Source organism: Falco punctatus (genome assembly GCF_963210335.1).
Source record: "Falco punctatus genome assembly, chromosome: 3".
Taxonomy (NCBI): Eukaryota; Metazoa; Chordata; class Aves; order Falconiformes; family Falconidae; genus Falco; species Falco punctatus.
In genome coordinates this window covers 28,528,182-28,553,091 of record NC_137582.1, presented here as the reverse complement: position 1 = coordinate 28,553,091, position 24,910 = coordinate 28,528,182, and the positions used below count along the sequence as shown (strand labels likewise).

At 41.5% G+C, this 24,910-nt stretch overlaps 1 protein-coding gene and 1 long non-coding RNA gene across 2 annotated transcripts in view; both read right to left on the bottom strand.

Moving 5' to 3' along the window:
- YWHAZ (tyrosine 3-monooxygenase/tryptophan 5-monooxygenase activation protein zeta) overlaps positions 1-24,771 on the bottom strand; it is a 27,797-nt gene extending 3,026 nt beyond the window's left edge. The window contains exons 1-5 of the mRNA XM_080378074.1: positions 24,624-24,771; positions 21,790-22,093; positions 5,420-5,543; positions 1,556-1,719; positions 1,366-1,461 (exon numbers count right to left, since the gene is read on the bottom strand). Coding sequence (XP_080234200.1) covers positions 1,366-1,461; positions 1,556-1,719; positions 5,420-5,543; positions 21,790-22,083 — 678 coding nt within the window. The 5' untranslated portion in view covers positions 22,084-22,093; positions 24,624-24,771. The remainder of the gene's footprint in view (positions 1-1,365; positions 1,462-1,555; positions 1,720-5,419; positions 5,544-21,789; positions 22,094-24,623) is intronic.
- LOC308059974 lies at positions 10,986-21,783 on the bottom strand. The gene is made up of 2 exons (XR_013926541.1): positions 20,888-21,783; positions 10,986-18,977 (listed from the first exon to the last, which is right to left on the bottom strand). It is a non-coding gene; the product is annotated as an uncharacterized lncRNA (long non-coding RNA).
- Positions 24,772-24,910: the final 139 nt, after the last annotated feature.

The following is a 24,910-nucleotide window of genomic DNA, read 5'->3' as shown; positions in this document are numbered from 1 at the left end:
CTCGCAATTATCAGGCCTGCTACCGTAACCCTCACGCTATGGCAGCTGAATCCAACTTTTGCTCTTGTATGAAACTATTTGCTTTCCAATTGCCATGACAAGCTTTACATTATTTTTGCTGGGAAGCTAGCAATTAAAAGCTTCTATTCTCTATTTCAATACCACTCATTCAGAGGACAGCTCTTGAGCAATCTCACTCAAGGGGACAGTACACAGACATCGAGAGCGATGGCAACCCTTCATCTGTCTCTATTCCAGAGATTGAGAAATCTCTTCCATTTGTTTTGTAAGCAACAGCTGGAACAATCACAAGTAGTTTTTTCAGTAGTATGAAGTTGTGATTCTAGTAGAAAAGGTTCCAAGGAACTGGGGGGAAAGTGTTAGAAACAAAAGCAGAAAATATGGCAAGTCCAATTTTATGCAACTACACAACTTTACTTCTAGTTCTGTTAAAAGCCCAGCTATTTTGTAAAGGTCTCCAATATCAGATGCAGAGAGCATGAGCAAGGGGCTACATCTGGTGATAAAATGGTCTTATTTTTTCAGTTCTTGCTTGCCAAACTTCCCCACATGAAGACTGGGAAGTGAACTACGCCATTAATTACACTACTGCATATTTGCTTACATTTTACTGTATCGTTTGCTTTAGACGTTTATCTTTGCCAGTTTTAAAGTTCAAAGTAGATAAAAAAACCCAAACAAAACAACAACCCACACGAAGATTTTGATTACTGTGACAGAGCAACACAGTCTTCATCCATAACTTACACCACAGACAGCCGTGAGTCCCCAGGAAAAAAAAAACACAAAACCAAGGACAGTTGTTTTACATCTGCCGTGGAAATAGCCTGGCTAACACCAGCTTCAATTTCAGGTTTACCAAAATAAACACCAAACAAAAAGATCCCCCATCAACAGGTCCTTAAATGGACTGGCTAGCTTTGTTTGCAGGTTTTCACATAGGATCTAGTTCTGTGGCATTGTGTGTGCAAGGAAAAGCTATATGAAACCTGACATAAGTTTTGAAGAGGCAAATGCGACTGTATTCTCAAATGCTGTTTAACAAAAGGTAATAGCTTTGCTAGTCAGTCCAAATTACATCGCTTAAACATGTTAAAGCCCTTGAATAAAAAAAAAAATAATGAAAAATTTGGTCAATTTGTCATCTGTCAGCTGTGTTAATTAACATGCAGACAAAAAAAGCCTAGGCAGGAGAAAAAGAATTAGCTCAGAAACATAATGTACTGCAAACTCCTCTAAGTAAATGACAGACACAGCTCCACAGCCAAGAATGAACAGGATAACTCTGTGTGCCACAAAGACCAATCGCCTCATCAACAATATGCAACCTTTAATGATACTCACTGTCAAGTTGTCTCTCAGTAACTGCATTATTAGCGTGCTGTCTTTGTATGACTCTTCACTTAATGTATCAAGTTCAGCAATTGCTTCATCAAAAGCCTAGTGTTATAAAAAAACAAACAACTCCATTGGCCATGTGACAAAAGGTTATGCAAATAATTTAAAATGGAATTTCCCCCCACTTTAGACTTACCGTTTTTGCAAGGGAACAGGCTTTCTCCGGGGAATTGAGAATCTCGTAATAAAACACGGAGAAGTTCAGAGCCAGACCTAATCTGATCGGATGTGTTGGCTGCATCTCCTTTTTACTGATTTCAAAAGCTTCTTGATATGCTTGTTGTGATTGCTCCACTATCCCTTTGAGGAAAAAATACACACAAAACCCACAAGTAATTCACATATTGTATTCAGACATACTATCAGGACTGTGTTCACACCTGCATGAACAAAGTAAGTTAAGAGTGAATGCCTGTGAATGAGCACTTTACCCAAGAAGTCACTACTTTATGAAGATTTTACTATATCACATTTTTAAATTAATTTTTTAAAAAGGAAGTTGTCATTGACCAAATCACAGGTTTGAGTCTCTCCCGTCCACTCTGTGACTACTTGTATTTACAAATGTTTGCAGCAGTTCTGTAGCACTTAAGGAATATAAAACCCACCACCCACATGAAAAGGCACAAAAATGAAGTTTTAATTACACACAGGTTTGATACAGTACCACAATTTCAACGTCTTTAAACAGTGCCAAGCATCACAGATCCACATTTTAGTCCCAGAAAACACTGACAATCTTTGCCTATCATGCTGAATCCTTTCAGGAACAGTTACCTATGTATTTCCATTCAAATTGCTTGGTAAAGATAGTTGCGGCATACCTCAACCAGAATTCATTATGTATTTTTAAACGCTTCCAACATAGTTCCATTCCCAATGCAGCCAGGGAAAGCACTTTTACGTAACTTAAAAGTTCTAGTGCTTACGAACTTCAAAGTAAGGGAGAAAAAAATAATTGTACAAGTATATATTTGTACAAGTTATAAACGCTTGGCAGAAAAAAGAACCAACTATAATGTGTATACTAAGACTGAAGAGCTCAAGAGCTTCCATTCTCACTGAATGCACTTGAACTTATGAGGAGACTATGCCCGCACAGGTCAGAGATCATGGCCCAATGCAGCCCACAAGCTGGACTACATCCTTGACGACTGCAGAAGGCAACTGAGGCACTAGACCCTGAGCACAAAGGGACCACTGTTCCTGTGCTCTCCAAGAACACTAACAGCATCTGAAAAAAAGGTGGGCAGGAAGTCATTGAATTCAGATGCAAAAGGACTCCAGTCTTAACATTTCTGGATCAAACCAGAAATGCATCCAGCATGATCTCTGCTAGAGCACCAGTCACATGTATTAAAAAAATAAAGAAAGGAATTTTAGGCTAAGGACTCAAAAATACATCAGTATTTAAGTCAGAAGTACTCAAAGACTGAATCTGAATACCAGTATTCAGGATGTCTATGCAATCTCTATTTGTTCCCCTTTATGTATTCACAAAAATTAAAGCATCATATTGTCCTCTTCAACATGGAAAAGGGAGGACACTCACTGCACAATTATTCAACATTCTGTCCTCTCTACACTAATCACTAATAATGGCATGCTTTAGAAAAAGCAGGCAACTGCCATAATACCTTGAAAGTGACCAGAATTTGGTATGTTACAGTTGAAAAGAGCCAGGTTTACTGTAAATTAAATTCAGAAGTAGTGAGAAGTGTTTTACTCTTCTCATAATGGAAAAGCCTTAGAACTGTTTATGAAAGGCAAAACATGCAGCATGAAAAAACACGTAACTTCAAGGCATGAGACTAAGCATTTTATTTTGTAATAATGTTATTTATGTTAAAAAAATTAACAGAAGCATATTTTTTCTCCTTATTTGAGAAAACAGTTACCTTTTGAACAGTGATTTGGGAAACTCAGTGCAACATTTGATGTATTCCATTGCTTTTTGTATCAGTCACCCAGTACAAAAAAAGTTGTAAGATTTTTAACCTTGAATTCTTTACAAAGTGTTGTACACTTCCAAAGTTCAAGGCTAAAATAGTAGGGTGAGGTACATGCTTGACATTCCTGTCCATTAGACTGCTGTAAGAAAACGCCAGTCGATAAAATAACGACCCTGGTTTATGAAGATAAAAATATCTTCATAATAAAACTCCCTAGAGTTGGGAGCTTTATACTGTTGCTCTATTTACTGCAAAAAGCTGAAAGAATACACTCCAACTAAACAGATGTTACTTCCTAAGCAATAATTATCAACTGTTCTTCTTCAAGGTCACAGGCGGCATACAGGAAAAACACGCGATATTAAACACTTGGGGGGGGACGAGATAAATAATAAATCTTCAGTTTAGGAGCCATAGCAACTAGATAGGCTTTCAAACATTTTTCTTCAGCTGTAAACCCAACAAAAACTGCTCAGCCAGGAGACTGGGTTAAATAAAAATGAACTTTAAAACCACTTGAAACAAAGATTTTCAGCGTCTTGATTTTAGAGCCTACAACTTAATCCTCAACAGGAAAAGAAGCTTTGGGACTCAAAATATTTTAACTTCTATGCATGTGAACAGAGATTACAAAAAGGAAGACACAATTACTCTCTGTACAGTACCAGATCTAAAGTGCTGGTTACATATGTAGTTCTGTAGTCACCAAGACTGGGTTGGTTTGCATGCAGTAAGCATCAGAAGTCAAATCAAGCCCTATTACACTAAGTCTTAGTAGCTTTGTGCAACTCCCCATTACCCAGCATAGTGGGGAAACCGAGCTACCCTATGTAGTGTTGATATAACACATGCCACAAAGCTAAAGCAGACACATCTCCGCCCTTGAAACTATTCCAAGTCTATTTCACTTCCATACCAAACTCAATCTAGTTTGAAGTCACGCAGACACCTTTCTGTATCATACTGGGAAAGCTTATTAGCTTGAGAGCAGCACATGGCTACAGGGGTGTCACATGTTCAACAGCACCGCAAGGAACCTAGCAAGTCCTACAGAAGGGCAGAATACTACCAAGCATCAGCCGCACAGCCCAGATAACCCCCAAGGGTCCTAAGTCCATGCACTGAGATTGTCTGCACAGTCCCAAGCATCCCTTATTTCTGCAGACTGAGTGCAGACTAAGCTGAGTCTGCAAGAAAACAGCTCAGGACTAGCAGAAGTTACCAGACTGGGCTCTGTGCTGAAGTGCATTGCTCTTCAGGGCACCCTGCCACCAGTCCTAAACTGGCTCCAGGAAGCAGGTTCGCACTGTTTGCACTGAGCTGTATCTAAACATAATGTATCGTTCTGAACTGAAGGTGACTCTGCACCGAGTCAGCATGTTCTTAGGGTGTCTCTTCAACTACAGCAGTTAAGCAACCTTAAATATATTAAACGCCTCATATTAACTTTTCTAACTAAATCTAGGTGAAAGCAACTCACCTGTAATTATGACAATCTGCTTACACGAAGGTATGAGAAACTTGAGGAAATAAACATCTGGATATTAAACTACCATGGTTACAGAAGAAATTTTCCCAACAGTAAGATTACTTTTATTAATCCTTTTCTTCTCTAGGTAGTTTCTAGTCTCTTTGCTCACTGAACCTATGCAGACTTCTGCGTTCTGCGGAAATGGCACAAATAAAACTTCAAAAAGCTACAAGACTTTGTCCCCCTACAAAGAGGTAAAAACCCAATACTCGGCCAGACAGAAGATGCACAAACCTGCACTTCAGTGATAAACCAGATGCATGCATGCCTAAAGCTGGGGCCGATTTCAAGATTTCGTGACTGAACGTCTGTTCCCTGCTTCAAACAGCAGGTACACCGAAAAGTCCATAACTCATTTGAAAGCCAATGAACTAGATTTTTCTTCAGAAAACAGGAAATATATTACTAAAGAAACTTCCATCCAAATCAGAATTATTCTAAAACTAAGAGTCACATCACCACCCCACCAAAAGCAATCTAATTTGGCAATATTTAGCCACAAGATGACATACAATACCTTTCTTGTCATCTCCAGCAGCAACCTCAGCCAAGTAACGGTAGTAGTCTCCTTTCATCTTCAAATAGAAAACTTTACTTTCTGCTTGCGAAGCATTAGGGATCAAGAACTTTTCCAACAGAGACTAAAAAAGAAACAAAGAACACAGTGTTTTGTACATACTTACTTTTACAGTGTGCTGAACCAACAATTCAATTATATTACAATTTATTTCAAAGTCAAGACAGCTTTAGCTTTATTCTTTGCCTATTGTCTTCACATCCTACACAGCATGTTCAGTTAAGGACAACGTGTTCTGGATCACAATTCTAGGTACAAAAAGGAACGCTGCATGCTGTAACTGGATGGAGAGATGGTGGCTGTGTTAATTTAGCAGATGAGTCTCGTATGACCAAAGGAAGAGTTTCGCTAAGCCACTATACACTACCCTGACAAAAATAAGGTAATGCCTAGAGTCTGGGCAAAGGGTAAACAATGGAAGAAAGTCTGCATCCACAGAAGATAATAAAAGGATCCAAAGTATCAGCTGACAAATCAAAGACCCAAGTATCTTACATACACAGGCAATAAATAAGCCTCATTAACCTAGTTCCCATTAACTACAATGCTGTACTGGCACTGCCACCAAGAAAGTGTAAGGTGAACCTGGATTCTTGCATTTCCAGACAGCTGACAATTTGACAGTCAGCTAGTTCTGTAGCATTGAAACGGATCCTCTATCCGAGTTCATGTGCTGCTCTAACAGGTGTTTCCTGCATCTTCCAAACCAAAGGTAGCTCTCCAGAGTCTCTCTACCAAATCTTCCCTGTGGGCTGCCAGTTAAGACCAGGTTTTTCTAGATGATGCTGACTGATTATTAGATTAACATAGCAAGTTCCCAGCTGAGGCAATCATGTCATTTAGCAAGAGTTCTATTATGATAAAAAGAAAAAAGAAAAAAAAATAATCACTAGCTCCAACACATTTAGTCAAATTAAGGTACAAGCTTGTCAAATTTCTTGGTACTGAGCGCTTAAAGTCAGACTTTGAAAGAAAAGCCAGTTATTTGAAAGCCTGAAAAAGTACAGAAGTACTTCTGAATACTCAAAACTGAATCAGCTTTCACATATACTTTGCAAAGGCCATGTAGCAATCAAATTTTTAAGAGGTTTTAGTAAGGATTTTTAGGTGTCCTTTTTTTCCCTGTAAATTAATGACTGACATCTCAGTTTTGCCTCACTTTTTAGCTCATTTCCAATGACACCACAGAAATGGACAATCTAATACAGCTCCAACTCACAGAATGATGGCTACTTTACTGTCCGCTATCTTACCCAACATACTCCTGGGACAGACATACCCTGAATACAGTAGGCTGTAACCCCCGTACTGTGACACAGACACCCTTGGCGCCTGCTTTGCTTACTAGGCCAACTGACATAAAGCTACAGAAAACTGTAATTCGCAGAAAGAGCAAGAGTCAACAAGTTCAGTTGGGGTTTTTTTTGGTTTGTTTTGGGGTTTTTCTGTTTTGCTTTGTCCATTTATGTAAATCATAAATATTTAGCCTGGTAGATTCAAGCTGGTGTGAAACTCCTGAAAATGAAGTGAGCTGTTATGGCAGCTCTCTCTTATTTCTGTCTCAGCAGACTGGGTAATGAAGAAGTCTGGCTGACAGAAAGCAAAGTCAGACAACGTTCAGCTATGCCTATGCTCCGACAAGATAAAAACCTGTTAGTGGACTCTATTGGTTTCAACATAACGGAAAGCATTTATTCTTTCACCTTTAATATTAGGTATTTCCAGTATTGTGGGGGTTAGTATATAGCTTCATTTCATAACCACGCAGGGAGACATAAAAAAATACTGCATGTCCTTGCTTCCCATCTGAATGACAATCCTTTGGCAACAAAGGGAACACAACACAAGCAAGTCGTCAGCAGAAGTATTTTTATGGAACCAGTCAAATGGGCTGCCGATCTGCCTCATGCCAAAGGCACCCTTCTGGAGGGCATACCACTATGTGAGGAGAAGGATTCAAAACCACCTCTGCCCTGGTGCGACTGGAACAAAGCCGAAGGCTGTAAGGTATATGGGTCACGCATTTCAGCTCACTAACTACTTACATGCTCTGTTCCCACCATTAGAGAGCTTCAAGATTCACAGCTATGAGATTTTTCATGAGTGCCAAGAAACTCCAACTTCAGTGACAACTGAAGGTTACCAGAGACTGAGAATAAGGCTCCTTATTAGTTTTTCTCTGTAGGACTGCAATTAAGTCAGGTGTGTCAGTCTGCACCTACCATTCTGGCACCATGGGGAGCTGCCCTCCTTGTGTAGCCTCCATTAATTAGTCAGACCAAAATATTTTCAGTGATTCTAGAAACAGAAATTATCCACCATCCATATAGAAGGTGGTTCAATTAAGAAGTACAGCTCTGCTCACTCCCATAAGCAGCAACCAAACTTGCAGACTTAAAACACCACTTAGGTCACAAATGAGGTAAATTTTTTGCAAACACCTAACTGAATGGGTGAATTGCACCAACAGACAAAGACAACTGAGTCTCCCTGATTGGGTAAGATACTAGGAGGGCAGGAACAGCTTGGACAGTGCATAAACCTTCTACTGAAAAAAAATTTTTCAACCCATGTGTAACTTAGAAGACCGATGAATTAGGAAAGTCTCTTTGAATAGCTATTCGTAACATACAGCCTACGCAAAGAGGCTCCGTCTCTGAGACTGCACTGGTAGCTTGCTCATACCTGGATGAAACCCTCTATTCTATACAAACAATACACAGGACTGGTAGGCAACATATCTTTGGGAGAGTTTTATTTATGCCAAATACTTCACAAACAGCAATAACAAAACCTGAAAGCAAATTAACACCTAAAAGCTATCGTGTGAAATTACTGAAAGGAAATCTCTCCCTTATTATTTATCTAGCACAATATATTCAGTTTCTCCTGTCCATACCAGTCTTTTTATTTCAGGATATATTTTCTTTTACTGGCATAAGTAACCACAAAACACTCCTTTAAAGTTAGCCTCAAGATTCAGAGCAGTCTGAATTACCCTAGACATTTATCATAGTGACTTATCCTAGACAGTGGCTGTGAAAGCCACAATCTGCATGGAGGTGGTGTGGCTACAGAAAGCCATACAGATGAGGTCAGTGAGCCTACTGACCTTCTGAAGTTCCATTACAGAAGATAATGTAAAATATTAGGCATAACAAAAGGGATAACTAATCTAAAAGTTTGTTATCTGCTAATACATCTGTTTATGGGGAATACTGCTTATCTTCCCTTTTTTTTTTTTTTTTTCCTTAACAGCTTTAACAGCAAGGCTTCTCTAGAGGATAGGTTTTTTTGCCCCCTACAAGGAGGAATATATTGATATTTAAGTCCTATTGATGGGTTCTGTTTGTTCAAAGCAGAACAAACAGGAAGAACTGTTTCGATAGGGCTACCACCGCATGCCTACCTCCTCTCTCCTTTACCTTTATGTCCTTTATGACGATGTTTACCAGTACAGAGCTGATTGCCATATGGGCCACTGAAGTGCTAACAGCTAGTTCAACACCGGACCAGTAAGCTGATCTGTGATTACTGAGTTTGTTAGGTGATCCACATAACTGTAATGCATACAACACCCTGACAACTGAAGTCCATACAGCACAGGCATATTATAGCTAGATGGTATGTAACTGAGCCCTCGCGCTCATTCACGACATTCCTGCCATCACGTGAAAATCCCATCCATTTTTGATATATACTAATTCACACTAACTACAGCTCTACAGGCAGTTAATTACAGTGCCTCGATCAGAATCTGGTAGAGATAGCTTTTGAAACAAAACCAAAACACTACTCCTTGTCCCCTAAACCCCACAACTAGTCAGCCATAGTTGTTAGAACTTTTAATTTGGCAGCAAGAAACTATCTGCTGTGAAACAAACCATAGCATTGTAATCAATTAGGCAGAAGCAGCAGCATCTTAGAGCACTTTTCTAACAGCTTGTTATACACTTCTAATACTTTTCATAGCAAAGTCATACACAAATCTTTTCAAAAAAAAGACTCAGCGGAAAATTCTTAAATAAATAAATAAATGTGTGTACTAAATTTGAATGTCAAAACTTACTAATATGCTGGCCATAGGAAAAAAAACAACCATCCACCACCTAAAAGTAGGCTTCAACACTTCACATCTGCAATTGTGATTATGACTAAGTTAACAGCTTTCTGGTACTCTGGACTAGGAGACACAGCACGTTCAAACTCAGATGTCAGCTATGTTCACACATACCATAGATAAGAAATCACATAAATTTGGTACGTACCCCTAGACCCAGCAAGTATGCACTAGAGCGTGTCTAGTCTTTGTCTCCAAAGAGGCTGCATGTACACAACTTAATTATTCTACTAGAAAACTTCAATCCTGGCTTATTTTAGACAGTAAACTGGAAAGAGATTAACCTTCTTCATTCTTACACATATTCTTTTGCCAGAGCAGGACACAGTCAACAGATGGCAGGCAACATGAAGCACAATGTGTTTTGAGCCCATTTTTATGAAATGCCCTATGGACTTGTTCCTTTGGTTTTGCAAGATGAAGTCTGAAAGGTAAGAGTTAGCAGACTCAGTTAAGAGCGTGAAGGAAGCATGATGAGTAGTAATTCTGTGTAACAAAAAACCCCAACACCCAACCCTCTACAAAAAAGTCTGTCTGCTTCCTACTGCAAGCAGACATGCTTCAGTTTGTCAAGCTGCGGTGAGAACTGCAGTTGAAGACAGGAAGCCAGCCCATAGAGTCTTGAGCAGTCCTTTCCAACACTTGAAGCCTAAAACTATCCTACTTTTTAAAAGAATTAGCTTACATCTTCGGGAAATGACCTGTGTGGGCCAGAAGACTATTCCCAAATTTATTGTAAGAGCATTAAACTCAAGGCCTTAGTTTTGCCTTGTTGCTTATAGTTCTGTGCCTATTTTCCTTTATTAAAGGCTCCATCTTAGTACACGTTACTGCCTGGGAACTTTAGTAATTATTAATGCATTTGAGGATTGCATGAACAGCTCAATTTTCTATTTAAGATATTTCCCTCCTGACAAACAGGAGAAAAAGAATAAAATCACCAGGTTCTAGAAAACTGTAGTTGTAAATGAGCAGCTAATACAAAGTCAGAGAGAACCAAAACCTTTGATTTAAAATACCAGTAATTATTAAGATCCATCGTTGAGTAAAAACCCTAGAACTACTGGAGAAACAAAGATACAGTTCTTGCACTAAAGAACCAAGCTGCAGAATGGCAGAAATCCAAAACAATACACTGACAAAAAGTTAGGTAATTTAAACAGTATCAGTTTTGCTTAGACCCGACAAGCAGGCCTTTTGTCTCCATGCAGTATAAAAAGATATCTGGCCTAGTTATGACATTATTTCTAGTTCTGGAGATAAGTTACACAGGAGTATTAGGTGAAGTTTAATTCACTTATCATCCAACTGTGGTATACGGCATAGGCATGAAGATGACATGGAAGAACTGTGGGTTTTAAATTCATGGAAGACATTAAAGGAACCGTGTTGGTTTTTTGTTTTTTTTTTTTAAGCTCAGCCTGAAACCTGTTTCACACTGACAATGGTCTAATATTTTCATGATGTAAGCAGCATGCCACTATCTTTCTCCCAAGAGATCACAAGAACAAAGGAGGGATTGCACTGGCTGACAGGACTCTTCCGTTTGCTAACCTACTTTTAACACTGCCCAAAAGAGGATGCCATTAGAAAAATACGTAAAGAAAGCAAAAAAGTGCCATGCTTCTGTTAGCCTCCATCAATGCCTAGGGACTTCTTGAGCCAGATGTGGTTTCTTTGAATGTAGTAACCTTCAGCAGGCTTCCTGTCCACATTCCACACATTGTCCAAACTCCTCTTACATCAACGTAAACTTAACACCCACAATTCACTATAGAGAAGCAGCTGCAGATACGACTACGTGCACATGAGGAAGTGTTACTTTTGTTCTAAATCTACTTCTCAGTTTCATTAAAAACAATAATATATGTTTAGCTTAAAAAGCACTGGTACTTGAATCTGCATTTCTTTTAGAAGACTACCACATAACTTCAGATTATTTGACCGGTTTCAGTACCATTTCCAAACATCAATCAAGAGCCTCCACTTCCACTTTCATAGCATCCAGATAGCCATTTACTTTGTTCTCTACAAAGGAAGAAAGTGAGCAGCAGAAGACGGAAAGAAAAATAAGAAAGATGTAATGGATATTAAGAGGGACATCCAGCATCACGTTAGAACCAGCAACAAAATTACAGTCTATTGATTCTTAAGATTCAGCTTTCCAGATGCACTTACCAACTGCAACCCAGACAGAGAGTACCAAGTTCCTCTCGTGTCCCAGTGCTTCTAGGGCAACAAGCCTTCCTTTGCAGCAGGATACACAAACCTACTCAGACTACTGTGACAATGTTGACTTGCTGTTTCCTGACTACCTGCACAGCTGTGCATGAGTATTTGAAAGAATTACACATATAATGTATGAGGTAGACATTCAAAATATTGATTCAGATCAGTGCTTTCAGGTACGCTGGGGGAAGAGCTACATGTACCTGGTTTCTAGTGGAACCCACTAACCAACCAACACAATAACTGCAGCACAGTTTCGTTAAGCAATTCTTTTACAGACTTCTATTTTGATGACGAAGTTATTAAAGTAGGCCACCTGTGTTGGACAAGTTCAAGACACCTATCATTCCTATAAAATGCTAGCAAGTGATTTTCCATGCATGTGTTTTCTGCCTGAGCACCAGTTAGGAAAGTTACGGGGGCTATAAAGCAACACATGCAGTTAGCTGCGCTGCACAGATTGGCACATGCACTCAAACCATTTGTGGCCAGTAGAAATTTTATTTACACACATCTATCTCAACTGTTGGAGGAAAATGACAAATATTTGTATTTTCAAGGGGAATATTTTCAAACAATCCCTTCCCAAACCCAGGCTGTTTTGAGACAGGCTCATTATGCTACTTCTGATTACAGCTCTTGCCAGAGTTTGGGACAAGGGCTCTGCAACTGCTGCCTCATGGGTGACCTCCAACCCTCTTGAGGGAAAACCAAAAGGACTGCTCTGCTGCCAGCCTTCTACTTCAGCTGAAAGGCTCTTGTTTAAATTAGCCACAGATTTCTATCTGCTCATTTGTTCACTTGAACAGGAATACAAGAAAATCTATCAAATACTAGCGGCTGTTGTGGCACTGGAGATCCCTCTGGTAAAACATCTGCTGAAGGAGGAAACAAACCTACTGCCTGTTCTCAGTACCAGTTATTCTTTCCTCTCATCAAACTGGCTGCCCACACAAACAGGCAGCTGCAGAAATTTGAAAAAGGTGGTAAGGACAAGCTGGCTGGAAGAGATGAGGTGAGAACAATGAGCCTTAGCAAGGGAAGAGATCAGAATTTGGGACAAAGGACCTTCAGAGAGCAGGGAGGACTTTTATTGCAGAGTTTATGCAACGGTGGAAGGTGTGACAAGCATAGACACATCTAGAGTTGATTAAAAGCACGAACACACATACACTTGATTAGCAGTTTTGCTGTAGTCAATCTGGTGAAGATCTAGAAAGGAAAAAATGGCAGAAATGAGGCCTGAGTAATAAGAGGGTAACTGAAAAAAGAACTAAAGCACTAACAGAGAAAAGGAAATCCTGTATAACAGAGAGAATGGCAAGAAATTTCAGGTTATGCAAAAGAAATACTAAGTCTAAATGTGTTTCTTTAAAAAAAAAGAAAAAAATGCAGCATCACATATGGACAAGCAGAGGAAAACATGGAAGAGGTAGGATACCCTGAAAAATCATCTTCATGATGATGTGTATGTTGGGGGAATAGAACTCAATCAGTAAAATGTAGGTGTATGCAGTAAAACGCCTACAGGGTGCTCAGAGGTAAGATATGGCACAACTACACACCACCAGTTTGCATCAGAAAAAGGTGGTAACTGAGGCAATGAGGAGCAGCATCTCGGTTCATACTTTCACAGCCATACACGTAGCTATCCTTGCAGATCTACCTCACCAGCTTAGGCTATCATGCCCTTTACTAGCTTGTTCCTTCTACCACTTTGCTTTCCAATTAGTATTTACGCAAGGGAAGCAAATGTGCTTGATACCAGGATATACTCTTTGAGATATACAAAAGACTTCTGAAGTCCTTCGTGCCAGTCATTACAGGTTTTTTACCAAAGTATGCTTAACAAACATGTGACAATGAAGGAACCAAATTCTGATCCACAGGCAAAAATACCTCTCCAGTTTAGCAACCAACTCTTGAGAAAACTCATGCGAAAGGCAGCAGCCAGGAGGAAAACTAACTAGGATTGAAGTATTTAATTTGTTGAGGCATTGCTGTAGACATTAATAGACAACACAGTCTCTGCTGAGGATCAAAGCCAATACGCAATTTTTACCCTTTTTTTTTTTTAATTGCATCACCTCAATCTATTTCTTGAATATTGGGAACTTGCAACAAAATACAATGGTGCCAAACCCATCAAACATCACTCTATGAAGAAACAGAACTACTTCTAAGAAACATGAGATAAAACAGAACTGAAACCAATTGAGCTGGATGAGAATTTCTGCTTAGACAGGTAGGTCTAAGCGATAGCTATTCTAGCTGTACTCCAAATCAGAACATGCTCTAGTTGTCTTAAGGCTTTACAGTTTTGGACTTTGAAGAATTACTACTAAAACCCCCCATAAAAATGATGTAACATTTTTTTATCTTTGACAAGAAAAAGAAGTAGGAGCTATATATCTTTAGCAGCTTGCATTCCAAGCAGGGCTGAAACTTCCTGAAGTAGACTATGTATCTATTAGGAGTCCATTAGAGCATGCAGTGTTAATAATAAAGCATTTTATTAACCAAAATGCCATTTTAGCCATGTAAGCCTACTCTGCACTAGGAGAATCTGATCAGTTAGAGATCAGATTCCCATTGCTAAGTATTTTGTTACCTGCATAATCACAAAGGGTAACAACATAGAGACAAAAAAACCTGCAAACAAAACACAACAGCTCTCTACCCCATTTGAACTGTATTAAATCTGATGTTAAAAAAATAAAAATCAGGAATTTACTGTTCATCTAGCAGCAGCATGGCTTATTATTACTTCTCATTAGAAGAGGCATTGCCAATCTTCTGTCAGATTTCAAGAAAAATAAGAAACTACACAAGAGCTGACATTTAGTAAAAAACAAGTTTAAGAAATAATCACAGTCTTAATGCTCTTCAATCAATTTTAACAGCACAAGCTTTCTCAAACTATTTCAAAATGGTAGTCAACTTCCACCTGAACGGACAACCAACTTCAGGTTCAGAGCCAGCAGCTGCCATGTCTGCCTACAGCAAAGAACAAATAAAGTGTTTGAGAACCTGTTTCAGAAACACGTACTTCTGTCGAGTGCATGTAACAACAGTAGTTACCAGATAAAACCAGAGATAGTATGGCATCTCTTTATACAGATGTACAGAGATAATGCACTAACTCTGCTCATATTCTAGATTTTGTATTTCTTCCGCTTAGGGCTTTCACAAGCACAGTAAATCTGGTATCTTAACAATGCAGCCTATCTACTCTTAGCCTTCTAAGTAACCAACCACTGCAACAAACACAGCAGAGCTTCACAGAATTACAAGTACACACAATGAAGTTCTTGCTTGAACATCCTGGAAGGAGGAGAATACCCATCATAGGTGACTAAACGGATCAACTTTATTTTGCTGCTCAGAAGTGCATATCAGCAGTAAGCACAAACGGTACTTGAACACTAAAGGTTGCGGTGAAAGCAAGTTTTTACTTGGGTGCTTTTGAAATGTGTAAGCACTACGTATTTTTTTTAAATCAAAGCAAATTATTAAACATTCATGTCAAGTGCAATTAATACAGCTGACTACTAGTTATAGTAAAGATTTGTTCTGTTTCCAATAAATGCAAGAGGATATACATCCAGGTATGTATGTGTATACACATGTGTGTGCATAGCTAATATAAGTACCAGAGGTAACTGCTTGTTTAAATGTTTTTTTTGCATTTATGCAGAACACCTTAGCTGATTTTATGATGAATGGGTGCATATCATATCAACATATGCATACATATCAACATTATGGATGCACTTCTTGCTAAGATTAATTAGTAGTAGTTCACATTTGCTCATGCAGCCCAACCACTGGTAAATTACTTCTATGTGCTGGAATCTAAAATCCTTTCAAATACGAAGTTTCATGCATTTACAAACAATTAATGAACAATGTAGGATAAATAAAAACCAACATCAGTCATCTCATTTTTTTAACTGATCCATGAAAGATGTTTAATTCTCCAAGATTCAACAGTTCTTCAATAATTTAATTTGCTTAAAAAAAATAAAGGTAATTGCTTTAGTTTAGGCAGTGCTTTCACTGCAATAAAACAAAAAAACAAACAAAAAAAGAAACCAAACCAAAAACCCAACAGCCAAAAAAAAAAATCAAGAAAACTTGAAGGGGTGTGGCTACAATCAAGGAAGTGATTAAAGGATTAACAAAGTGAAATCACGAGGCTGATGCAAATTGCCTCAGCTTCCTACCTTCAATATATGTGAGGAATTATACCAGACAAACCCTAACTGAAAAAGCTAGACTTGGAAAGTTAATGAAAAGCTTAAAATTACAACCGCCCTGGGAAGTCAGTAAACCCTGACTACATTTTACCCTGCAATATTTAAAAGTTCATTCAGAGAAGCATCTGTGAACCCGAGGTACTCTCATATTTTCACACACACCACTAGCATATTACCAATTACCATCTTTTAACATGAATTTTAACAACTTGAGAAGACATCTTGAGTTCTATCTCTAGGTTTGGGATCCACAGTACAAGACAGACATGGATATATTGAAGTGAGTCCAACGGAGGCCACCAGCATGATTATGGGGCTAGAGCACACGACGTACAAGGTAAGGCTAACAGAGCTGGGCTGCTTCAGCCTGGAGAAGACCAGCAGATCTTACTGCTGTGTACAGCTGCCTAGAGAAGATTGAGCCAGATTCTTCCTGAAGGTCTACAGTGAAATGATGAGAAGCACCAGCAAAACTGGAATATGAGGAGTTTTGATTACTTATGGTTAAAAAAAACCCAACAAAAACAACTTAAGTAAGACCAAATATTATGACAGGCTGTCCAGAGAGGTTATGGAATCTCCATCCTTGAAGATATTCAGAATTTGATTGACAAGGCAACGTGATCTAACTGGATCCGTTCTGAGCACAGATGAACTAAATGACCTTCCTTCCACCCTAAATTATTCAATCAAAACAGCTTAAAACAAGGACGAAGTTTTTCAAAACAAAGCTTAACTCCTAGATTTCAACAAATCAAATGCCCCTCCATGATCAACATTCTGCAAATAGAATATTCTACAAACACCTCCCCTTCTTTTCTGAAAAGATCAAATGAAGGACACTGATCTCAAAAACAGAAACAAAATGCTGTCAAAAATAAAAAACTAAGCAAGAATGAAAGAGTCACAGATCTAAAGGTAGCAGTTTTCAGTCAGAACACTGAATTTTCTGTTAGATCACAGCACAGAAGGGCTATGGTGTAAGTCACTCGAGCTCATAAGCTATTTATCTGCTAGTTAGCACCACTCTATAGGTTAGCTGTACTGACTGTCAGGAAGGACACAATGAGTGTACGGTGGTTGACTTTAAAAAAACCTCACACATGTGCATGGCAAAAAGCATATGGCCTCCTATACGAGAGAGGACTAAACTTTCTAACTCTGTCATTAAGAATCAGTGCAGAAATGGGTTTTATAGATGTTAAAATAGTAACCTATTAGATGTTTGCAGGCAACTAGAAAATAGCCCCACAGTAATTAGAGTATGACGGCAATAGGCATTAATTCTGTGGCATGTTCTTTAAAAGCCATTTAAATGCATCTGAATGGAATTACGCTCCCTTCCCCCCAGTGAACTCCAGCCCCATAACAGGTTACTAAACCTCCTCCTTCTCCCCCCTGCACCCTCCCCAACCGACATACATATGAAAGAATCAAAAACCTGAAGTCACTTGGTTGAGATTTAACTGCACCTTTTCTTCTTACAATTACCACTTCTAAAAAGTTAAGTATCTTTAACAAGTGCAAAGAGATCTAAATAGTACAAGCACAAAAGAAGTATCATTTTTAGTTTCTGAGCACAAAGTTGGGAAGAAATAACGTGGCAAAGAAAGCAAATAATTAATCTTATTGAGAGCACTATCAACCTACACCCTGTCTGGCAAGAAGGCAGTGGGGAAAAAGTGCTGCAGAGCACCTATGTTGTAACAGTAACTCTAGAACACTGAAGGGCAGCCAACGTTTCAGGAAGCTCTCTAGACCTTAAGGGGAATAACCAAAAGGGAAAAGAAACAGTGAAACAGCGCTTGGGCACTGCATGCAAAGAGATTTACTTAAGGTACGACTGGGGGGGAATTTGGGGGAGGAAGAGACATCACCCAGAAGACTGGGCACGGGGGAAGAACATAGAACTGTCACATATGGTACACTCTGGAGGACATGCGGGGACTACTGCTGTATGTGCCTGCCTAGGAAAGAGTGTAACTGTCTAGAATTACATTCACACTGAAGTGAAGATAGCCAGTTGTCTTTTAAATTTTTAGTTTACATTTAGCTCATGCCAGAAACTGCCTGAAAGCTACTAGTAGCTTAAAGCACCTGAAAACTTCTAACATGCAAGCAGTATCAGATGTTAACTATTCAAAAAGCTTCCCACAAAATGAAGTACATTATCTGTACTTCAAATTAAATCTCAAGTAAGAGGAATATTTCAGCTAATGAGGATTCTGAACTACTTCAGTTACAGCTCCGTTTCCTATTAACTGCAAAAAGCATGTTGAAGAAAATCCAAGCCTGTTAGATTAATAACAATTTTTATTATGGAAATGACAAATAAAAGATCATTATACTGGTATTTTAGACAGAACCTCCCTTTTACTATAGAAAGTGAAACAAAATGTGAAGCACACACTTAGCTAACATGAGGAAAAGTACTCAACAAAAAGCTTAATTTCCTGTATCAATATGAAACTTCTGAGGCTGGAAATTTTCTGTAATACTCAAGTACATTTAAGATGCTAGGGTATGGCAATGTACTTCCTTACACACACACTGGATTATTCTTGAAGAATTTGGAAATTCAGTCTTCAGTAAAAGTTCCTTTCACTGTAACAATATGTACAATGTATCACAATTATTTGCAGTTTATCAGCACTACCAGACCAACTCCAAATTAAGAGTCAGTTATACTACACCTGAACATACTCCAGTGTATATCTAAAACAACTGGTGCTGCACCATGACATTTTAGGTGTCTCTGCTTTATACAGCAGCACTCTGAGGCTGCAGCAAACAAGAGAAGTAGTTCAGCTGTCTGTAGAGGTACTCCACGGCAGGTGTAAGTGAGGGAAGATTTAGGATGTGACAAGGACATAGATGTTGGCTTTTCCTGCTGCAAGATCAGTGTAAAGGAGAAAAGTAAACAGTCAGATCTGAGCACATAACTGCTAACATTTTTATCGAGTCTAATAGTTACGAAGCAAAAAAGTCCAGCATCAATTGCTCTTATTCACTCCTTAAGCTAGTGGAAGAATTAGGAACACAACCAGGCAGAACCTAGTTTGGTACACTCTGCTGTTTACTGGATTAAAGGAGCTATTTCTTTCAATCCAGTAGTAATTTGATTCCAACAAATGAGGGAAGAGACAGAAGCTGCAAAGGAGCCAGCTTTGCCTACATTCTGCTAGTCACAAACACATTCTCTTAATTGATTTCCTCCCTTAAAAGCTGAAGTTAGGACACCAGTCACTTCCACACGCAGCTGTGATGTAACAACCCAGGGCATTAAATATTACTTAAGAGCCTAGCAGGCAACTAAGACACAACAACAGCTCAAACAGATTCACAGTCTTAATAAAAGATACAAAAGTTTCTGAACTGCTTTTGTACTGTAATTGATAGGGCTCCTGACTGAGAGCTTTGAAAGTTTGTTAACACTTCAAGTCTTATTAACAGCATACTTCACACCAATCAAGATGTGTTAAGCCTTGTTTTTCACTTCCATGAACAGTTACAGACTACATATTGCTGTGCAAAAGTTACAGAGGATCTTCTGAAAAGCAATCACCCTAGTTCTATGTTTGCATGTAGCATTGTGCATGCTCCTGTTCATAAAAACCAACCAAGTATGTTACCATAATTCTTTTTTCCTCTGTTAAAACAAAGTGAATGTCAAATAAAGCAATATGGTCAGTCACATTTCCAGGTGAGTAAGAATGTATGTAAATAAGGATATTCCAATGAAAATGGGAAAAGGTTTTTAAATGTAAATCTAGTTCCTCAATGCAGTTAGGAATGTCAAAGGTAGCGCGTGCCACTTGAAAGCATTTTTAAATCCTATCCCTTGAATTAAAAAAAAAAGTTTTATTTTTTAAACCTAAGCAAAAAAAATAGTTTTATTACTGCTAATCACTGCCTAAGACATTGTTTCTTCTGGACAGTAATTTTTCCTTAATCTATTAAGAAAAACTCTACTGGCAACACTAAAGATTAGTAAGACATTAGCTTCCTAAAAGTAGTAACATATCAAAGAGTAGTAACTTCTTTAAATCATGTATGTATCTCATTAACACAAAGAGAAATTCAAGTTCATTTTGAGATTTGGAAGATTTAAAGAAGATTCCCTTCCTGTGTTTCCCCCTGCTCCTAGATGCTGCAGCTGCCACAGCGAACTCAAAAGCTGGGCTTTTGTTTTAGTTTTATTTATTTAGCATGCACAGTAAAAGCTAGTTTCACCTTTGGTTCCCATCATCAGAAAAAAATTAATTGTAAACACTAAATTCTTCTGAAAGGGGGTTTCTAAGCCCAATGACTCAAAATGATTTCTTAAACCCAAACATAGCCTACAGGAGAACTTCAGATCACTGTGAACTGAAAGCATCCACCTCCAAGGGCTTTCCCATTAATAAAATAATTTTAAAAAGAAGTAACAGGAAATTAGAACACCGCATTTGATTCCTTATTTCCCTGGCTTAAATAGATGAGCCACCACTTAACAACACAAGAACTAGGAAATCAGTTATTTTCAAAGTTTGGCATTTCCTTTTTCATAGTGGAAGTTTAGAAGTTATCCTTACATAAGATAACAAAGCATATGAAACTGGGTGTGTTACAATAACCATGGAAACCAGCCTAAACTGGAAGCCAAGAGACTCAGTTATCCATGCTGACTTTTACACACCCTTGGGGAACCAGTCTTCTAGAAGGTATCACTGCCTGTATCATCTATCTTACACAGCAAGCAAAATTTATGCTACTCATTGATCTCAATTTTCATTTGACATCAGATCTTCAAGCACATACTTGGCTATTTAACAGTTTCTTCATATCACATGTCATTCTGTCACCTCCAGGTACGTGATCCCTCGTCACAACCTGTGGGATGACACACCAGCAGGGTCCACAGTCCAGTGGACAACTCTACTGCCGACAGTAACATCTACCTCACAAGTGGTCACAGGACTGGACATCCATCAATCATGTGCTCTCTGAAGCACCACGAGCATATGCAATTGAAAAAATCCTGACGATCTGGAGTAAGCATTTGGAAGAGGTTCAGATTTCACAAACCAGTCTCCTAACGAAAATATAAGGTTGGTTGTTGGGTACACGCACCTTTTAAAGTAACTACAACCCATAGAAAATGCCTTTTAGAACGCTACTAAAAAATGTTAAGTTTAAGAGGGTATCACAGCATTTCTACTGCCTCTTCCTGCAGACAATTTTCTGCATGGCTGAGTCATAACTAACATTACATCATCTCACCCAGGGAGGGGCACAATTTCCGTAGAGTAAGAACTACCTCTTACAACTAGAGCAGCACATTGAAGTTGCAGAAATCAAAGTGATCTAGGATACAAGTACTGCATTGAGGGGGAAAAGTAGAGGAGAAAACCCCAAACTAAACCTGTATCTAGTTCATCCTCAAAGTAGTATGTTGATTTTTCGTAACTATTACTTTACATACAATAATGTTTCAACATGTCTCCAAATTCATTAGCATTCGTAACTATGACGATTTGTTTATATTATTATCAATTCATTAAGAGCGAAAGAAAAGTTAGACATCTTTTAAACTTTGTCCTTCAGAAATAGCATAGGAGACCACAGCTTCACTGACAGACCAGAAGTAGTCCCAAAGGGCCCAGCACCATTTACCCTGCAACTCTAAGCAAAAATGGATCAACAGTTTCAGTATTTCTCACCAGCACATCATTGCAGATGTCTCTTAGCTCAGTCTCGATTTTCTCTCTGTATTCTCGAGCCATCTGCTGTTTTTTCTCAGCACCTTCCGTCTTTTGTTCAATACTTGAGACGACTCTCCAAGACGACCTACGGGCTCCTACAACATTTTTATAGGCAACAGAGAGAAGATTCCTCTCTTCGTTGGACAACTCAGCTCCTTGCTCAGTCACAGACTTCATGCAACTTGCCATGTCATCATATCTTTCAGCCTGCTCAGCCAGTTTGGCCTTCTGCACCAGCTCATTTTTATCCATGCTGATATTTCTGAAGAGGAAAAATAGTGAGGCATTATTCAGACACTGATCAAGGACAAAGGTGTTCTAATTTCATATGCAGCACAACCATTCTCTTAAGTAGTTTGGAACTGTAACAGGTATGACTGAAATCCAGAACACAAGGCATACAAGCACCCAATGCTCAAATGCATCGATGCATGGATTGAAGAGTTAAAGTCACTGTTTCCTCCTGAAAAAACATTAACTTTTAGATGTTTTTTTTTAATAAATGCAAACAAGAGCATCCAAAGGCAAACTCAAACCAAACCATTCCTATCTTAAGCACGTAAATGATTTTAGCTCTTTGCCCTCACTCCCTTTTAAGACCTGCAGTATCAACTGCATCCAATTATCAATATAATAAAATCAACAAGGAAAATACTCAACAGTAAGTTTTTCCACAGAGGAAGACAAAATAAAGGCTAGACAAACAGTACCAGGCAACTCTTTGTGCCTTAACAAAAAAAAGAACAAAACACAGTTACATGCAGAAAGACTTGGGAAAGAGATCTGCAAATCAAATCCCACACTGGATGTTAAGAGAGTCAGAATGCACCAAACAGGTATCTAAATTTCAAGGCACACACCCTTCAACAATGTTAACTTCCTTCCACAAAATGGGATATGGCAGACGCTCTGAGCCAGGCAGTGCTGCTCAGCCTGAGAGGCTACCTTTCAGGGACAAAAGGAAATTTTACTGTTTAAAAATACTACTTCAACGTCAGTATTTGAGATAGCACAACTTGGCCGAGATGCCCCATAACCCGCATCTCATCAGCGCTTTTTAAAAAAATTAAATTAAAAAAAATAATCAAGCTCTGCTGAACAGAAAGAGTTATCCGGTAATTTTTTTTTTGGCACATCAGAAAAGATTAATCCTCCCTCAACCCCCATGCTTTCACATATCTTGACTCGATCACTTTGAGACCCTGACAAATGTGCCTTGGGACACACCATCCTTTAAAGTTTAGGCTAGATTATAAAAACAAGAACCAATTTTGGTCACGCAGAGGGTATGTATTTCTTTATGCTCCACACACAAAAATCCAGCATCTTAAATCTTTAACCATTAACCTTTTTGCCGTTTTACGTGAAGTCACCACAAACAATAGCAGCGCTGTCTACCTTTTAGGAATAAATTACGCACGTTTTAAAACATTCCAGTCACCTGAAAGGGAAAGTTTTAGTAGCTCCTACCCCCAACACCGGGGTACAAGCTCAGCGGCCGTTTCGCGGCGTTTGCAAAGGCGCGTTGAAAACTTGACCGCACCGTGAACAGCGGGGTTAAGGAGCCATTTTAAAGCAAGGTTTTGGCTACGGTTGTTTACCACCCGGCGCGACCGGGACGAGCGCGGTTAAAACGCCGGCCCCCAGCGCCAGCCTGCCGGGCTGCCCGCAGGCCGCTGCGGCAGCATCCTTCCCCGGCGGGCCGGCCGCCCGTCGCTCCCGGCGGCCCCAGGGTGGGCGCCCGCGGCGAGGCGAGGGCCGGGCGCTGCCGCCCGCGCTCCCGCCACACGCGAGGTGACAGCAGAAAATGGAGCGGCCCGGGGGAGGAGCGGCGGCGCGGCCCCCCGGGGCGAGGAGGCACGCTCCAGGCCGCCCCGCCCGCCGCCCCTCCCCGCGCTGCGGCCACCGCACCCGCCCGCCGCGGGGACACCGAGCGCCTCGCCGGCCGCCTTTGTCATGGCGGCTGGGCTCCGGAGCCCAGCCCACTTCAGCGCGCGTTAATCCCGCTCACCTCCGCCCAGCGCCGGGGGCGGCGGCGGAGGAGGATGCCGCGTCCCCGCCCTGGCAGCGGCCGGACGAGGGGACAGCCCGCGGGGGACGGGGCGCGCGGGGGAGGGGGGGTGGCACGGGGGACACTCCCCTCCTGCCCCGGGGGAGCCGCCGCTGCCGCCCGGACCCCTCGGCCGGGGCGGGGGAGGTTGGGGGGGGGGGCTGGGCGGAGGGGAGGGAAGCGAGCCCGACCGAGGGGCGGCCCCTGCGGCTCTTCCGCGCCCGGGCAGCGCTCCCGGCGGGAGACCACACCCAGCGGCACCCGCCCGCGGCCCGCGCGCCGGGCCCCTGCCCGGCGGAGGCGGCGCCCCCCCCTCCGCGCCCACGGGCGCCGGGTCGCCCCCGCCCGCCGCGCCACGGGCGGGGCCCTCACCTGCCGCCCCCTCCCCCCGCCCCGCCGCCCCCGGCCGCTCTTCCCCTCCCCCTCCCCTCCTCGCCGGCGGGGAGGGGCAGCCGCGGCCTCACCTGCGCGGCCCCCGCCGCCCCCCGCAGCGGCCCCCGCGGGACGGGCCGCTCCCGCCGCCCTACTCCCTCCCCGCGGAGCCACCCCGCCGGCCCCGGAGGCAGGGGGGCGGGTAGGGAGGGCTCGGCGCTGCCCGCCGGCCGCCCGATCGGCCGGCCGGCCGCCCGCCCTCGCGCGGCCCCCCCACCCCACCCCACCCCCCCGGGGGCGGAGGGCGAGGTCCCGGGGCGGCCGCCCGGCGCGGGGCCCGGAGGCGGGGCGGCGCGGCGGGCCCCGTTACCTGTGCGCGGCGGGAGCGCGGCGGCGGGTGTCTCGGGGCGGGTGGCCGGCGCGGACTGTGCCTGTCTCGCGGCTCGCTGCGCTGCAGCCTCTCTCCCAGCGCCACACACGGCGTCTCCGCCAATCACCGCGCCGCAGCGCACGGGCAGCGCACCGCCCGTGACGTCAAGCGGGGCCATGGCAACGGCGAGGGCGCGAGCACGAGCCCGCGCCTCCCCCGGCGCGCCACAGGGTGGAGGCCTCACCAACAGCCGCGGGCGCCGGCGGCGCGCGGGCCGGCGGGACACG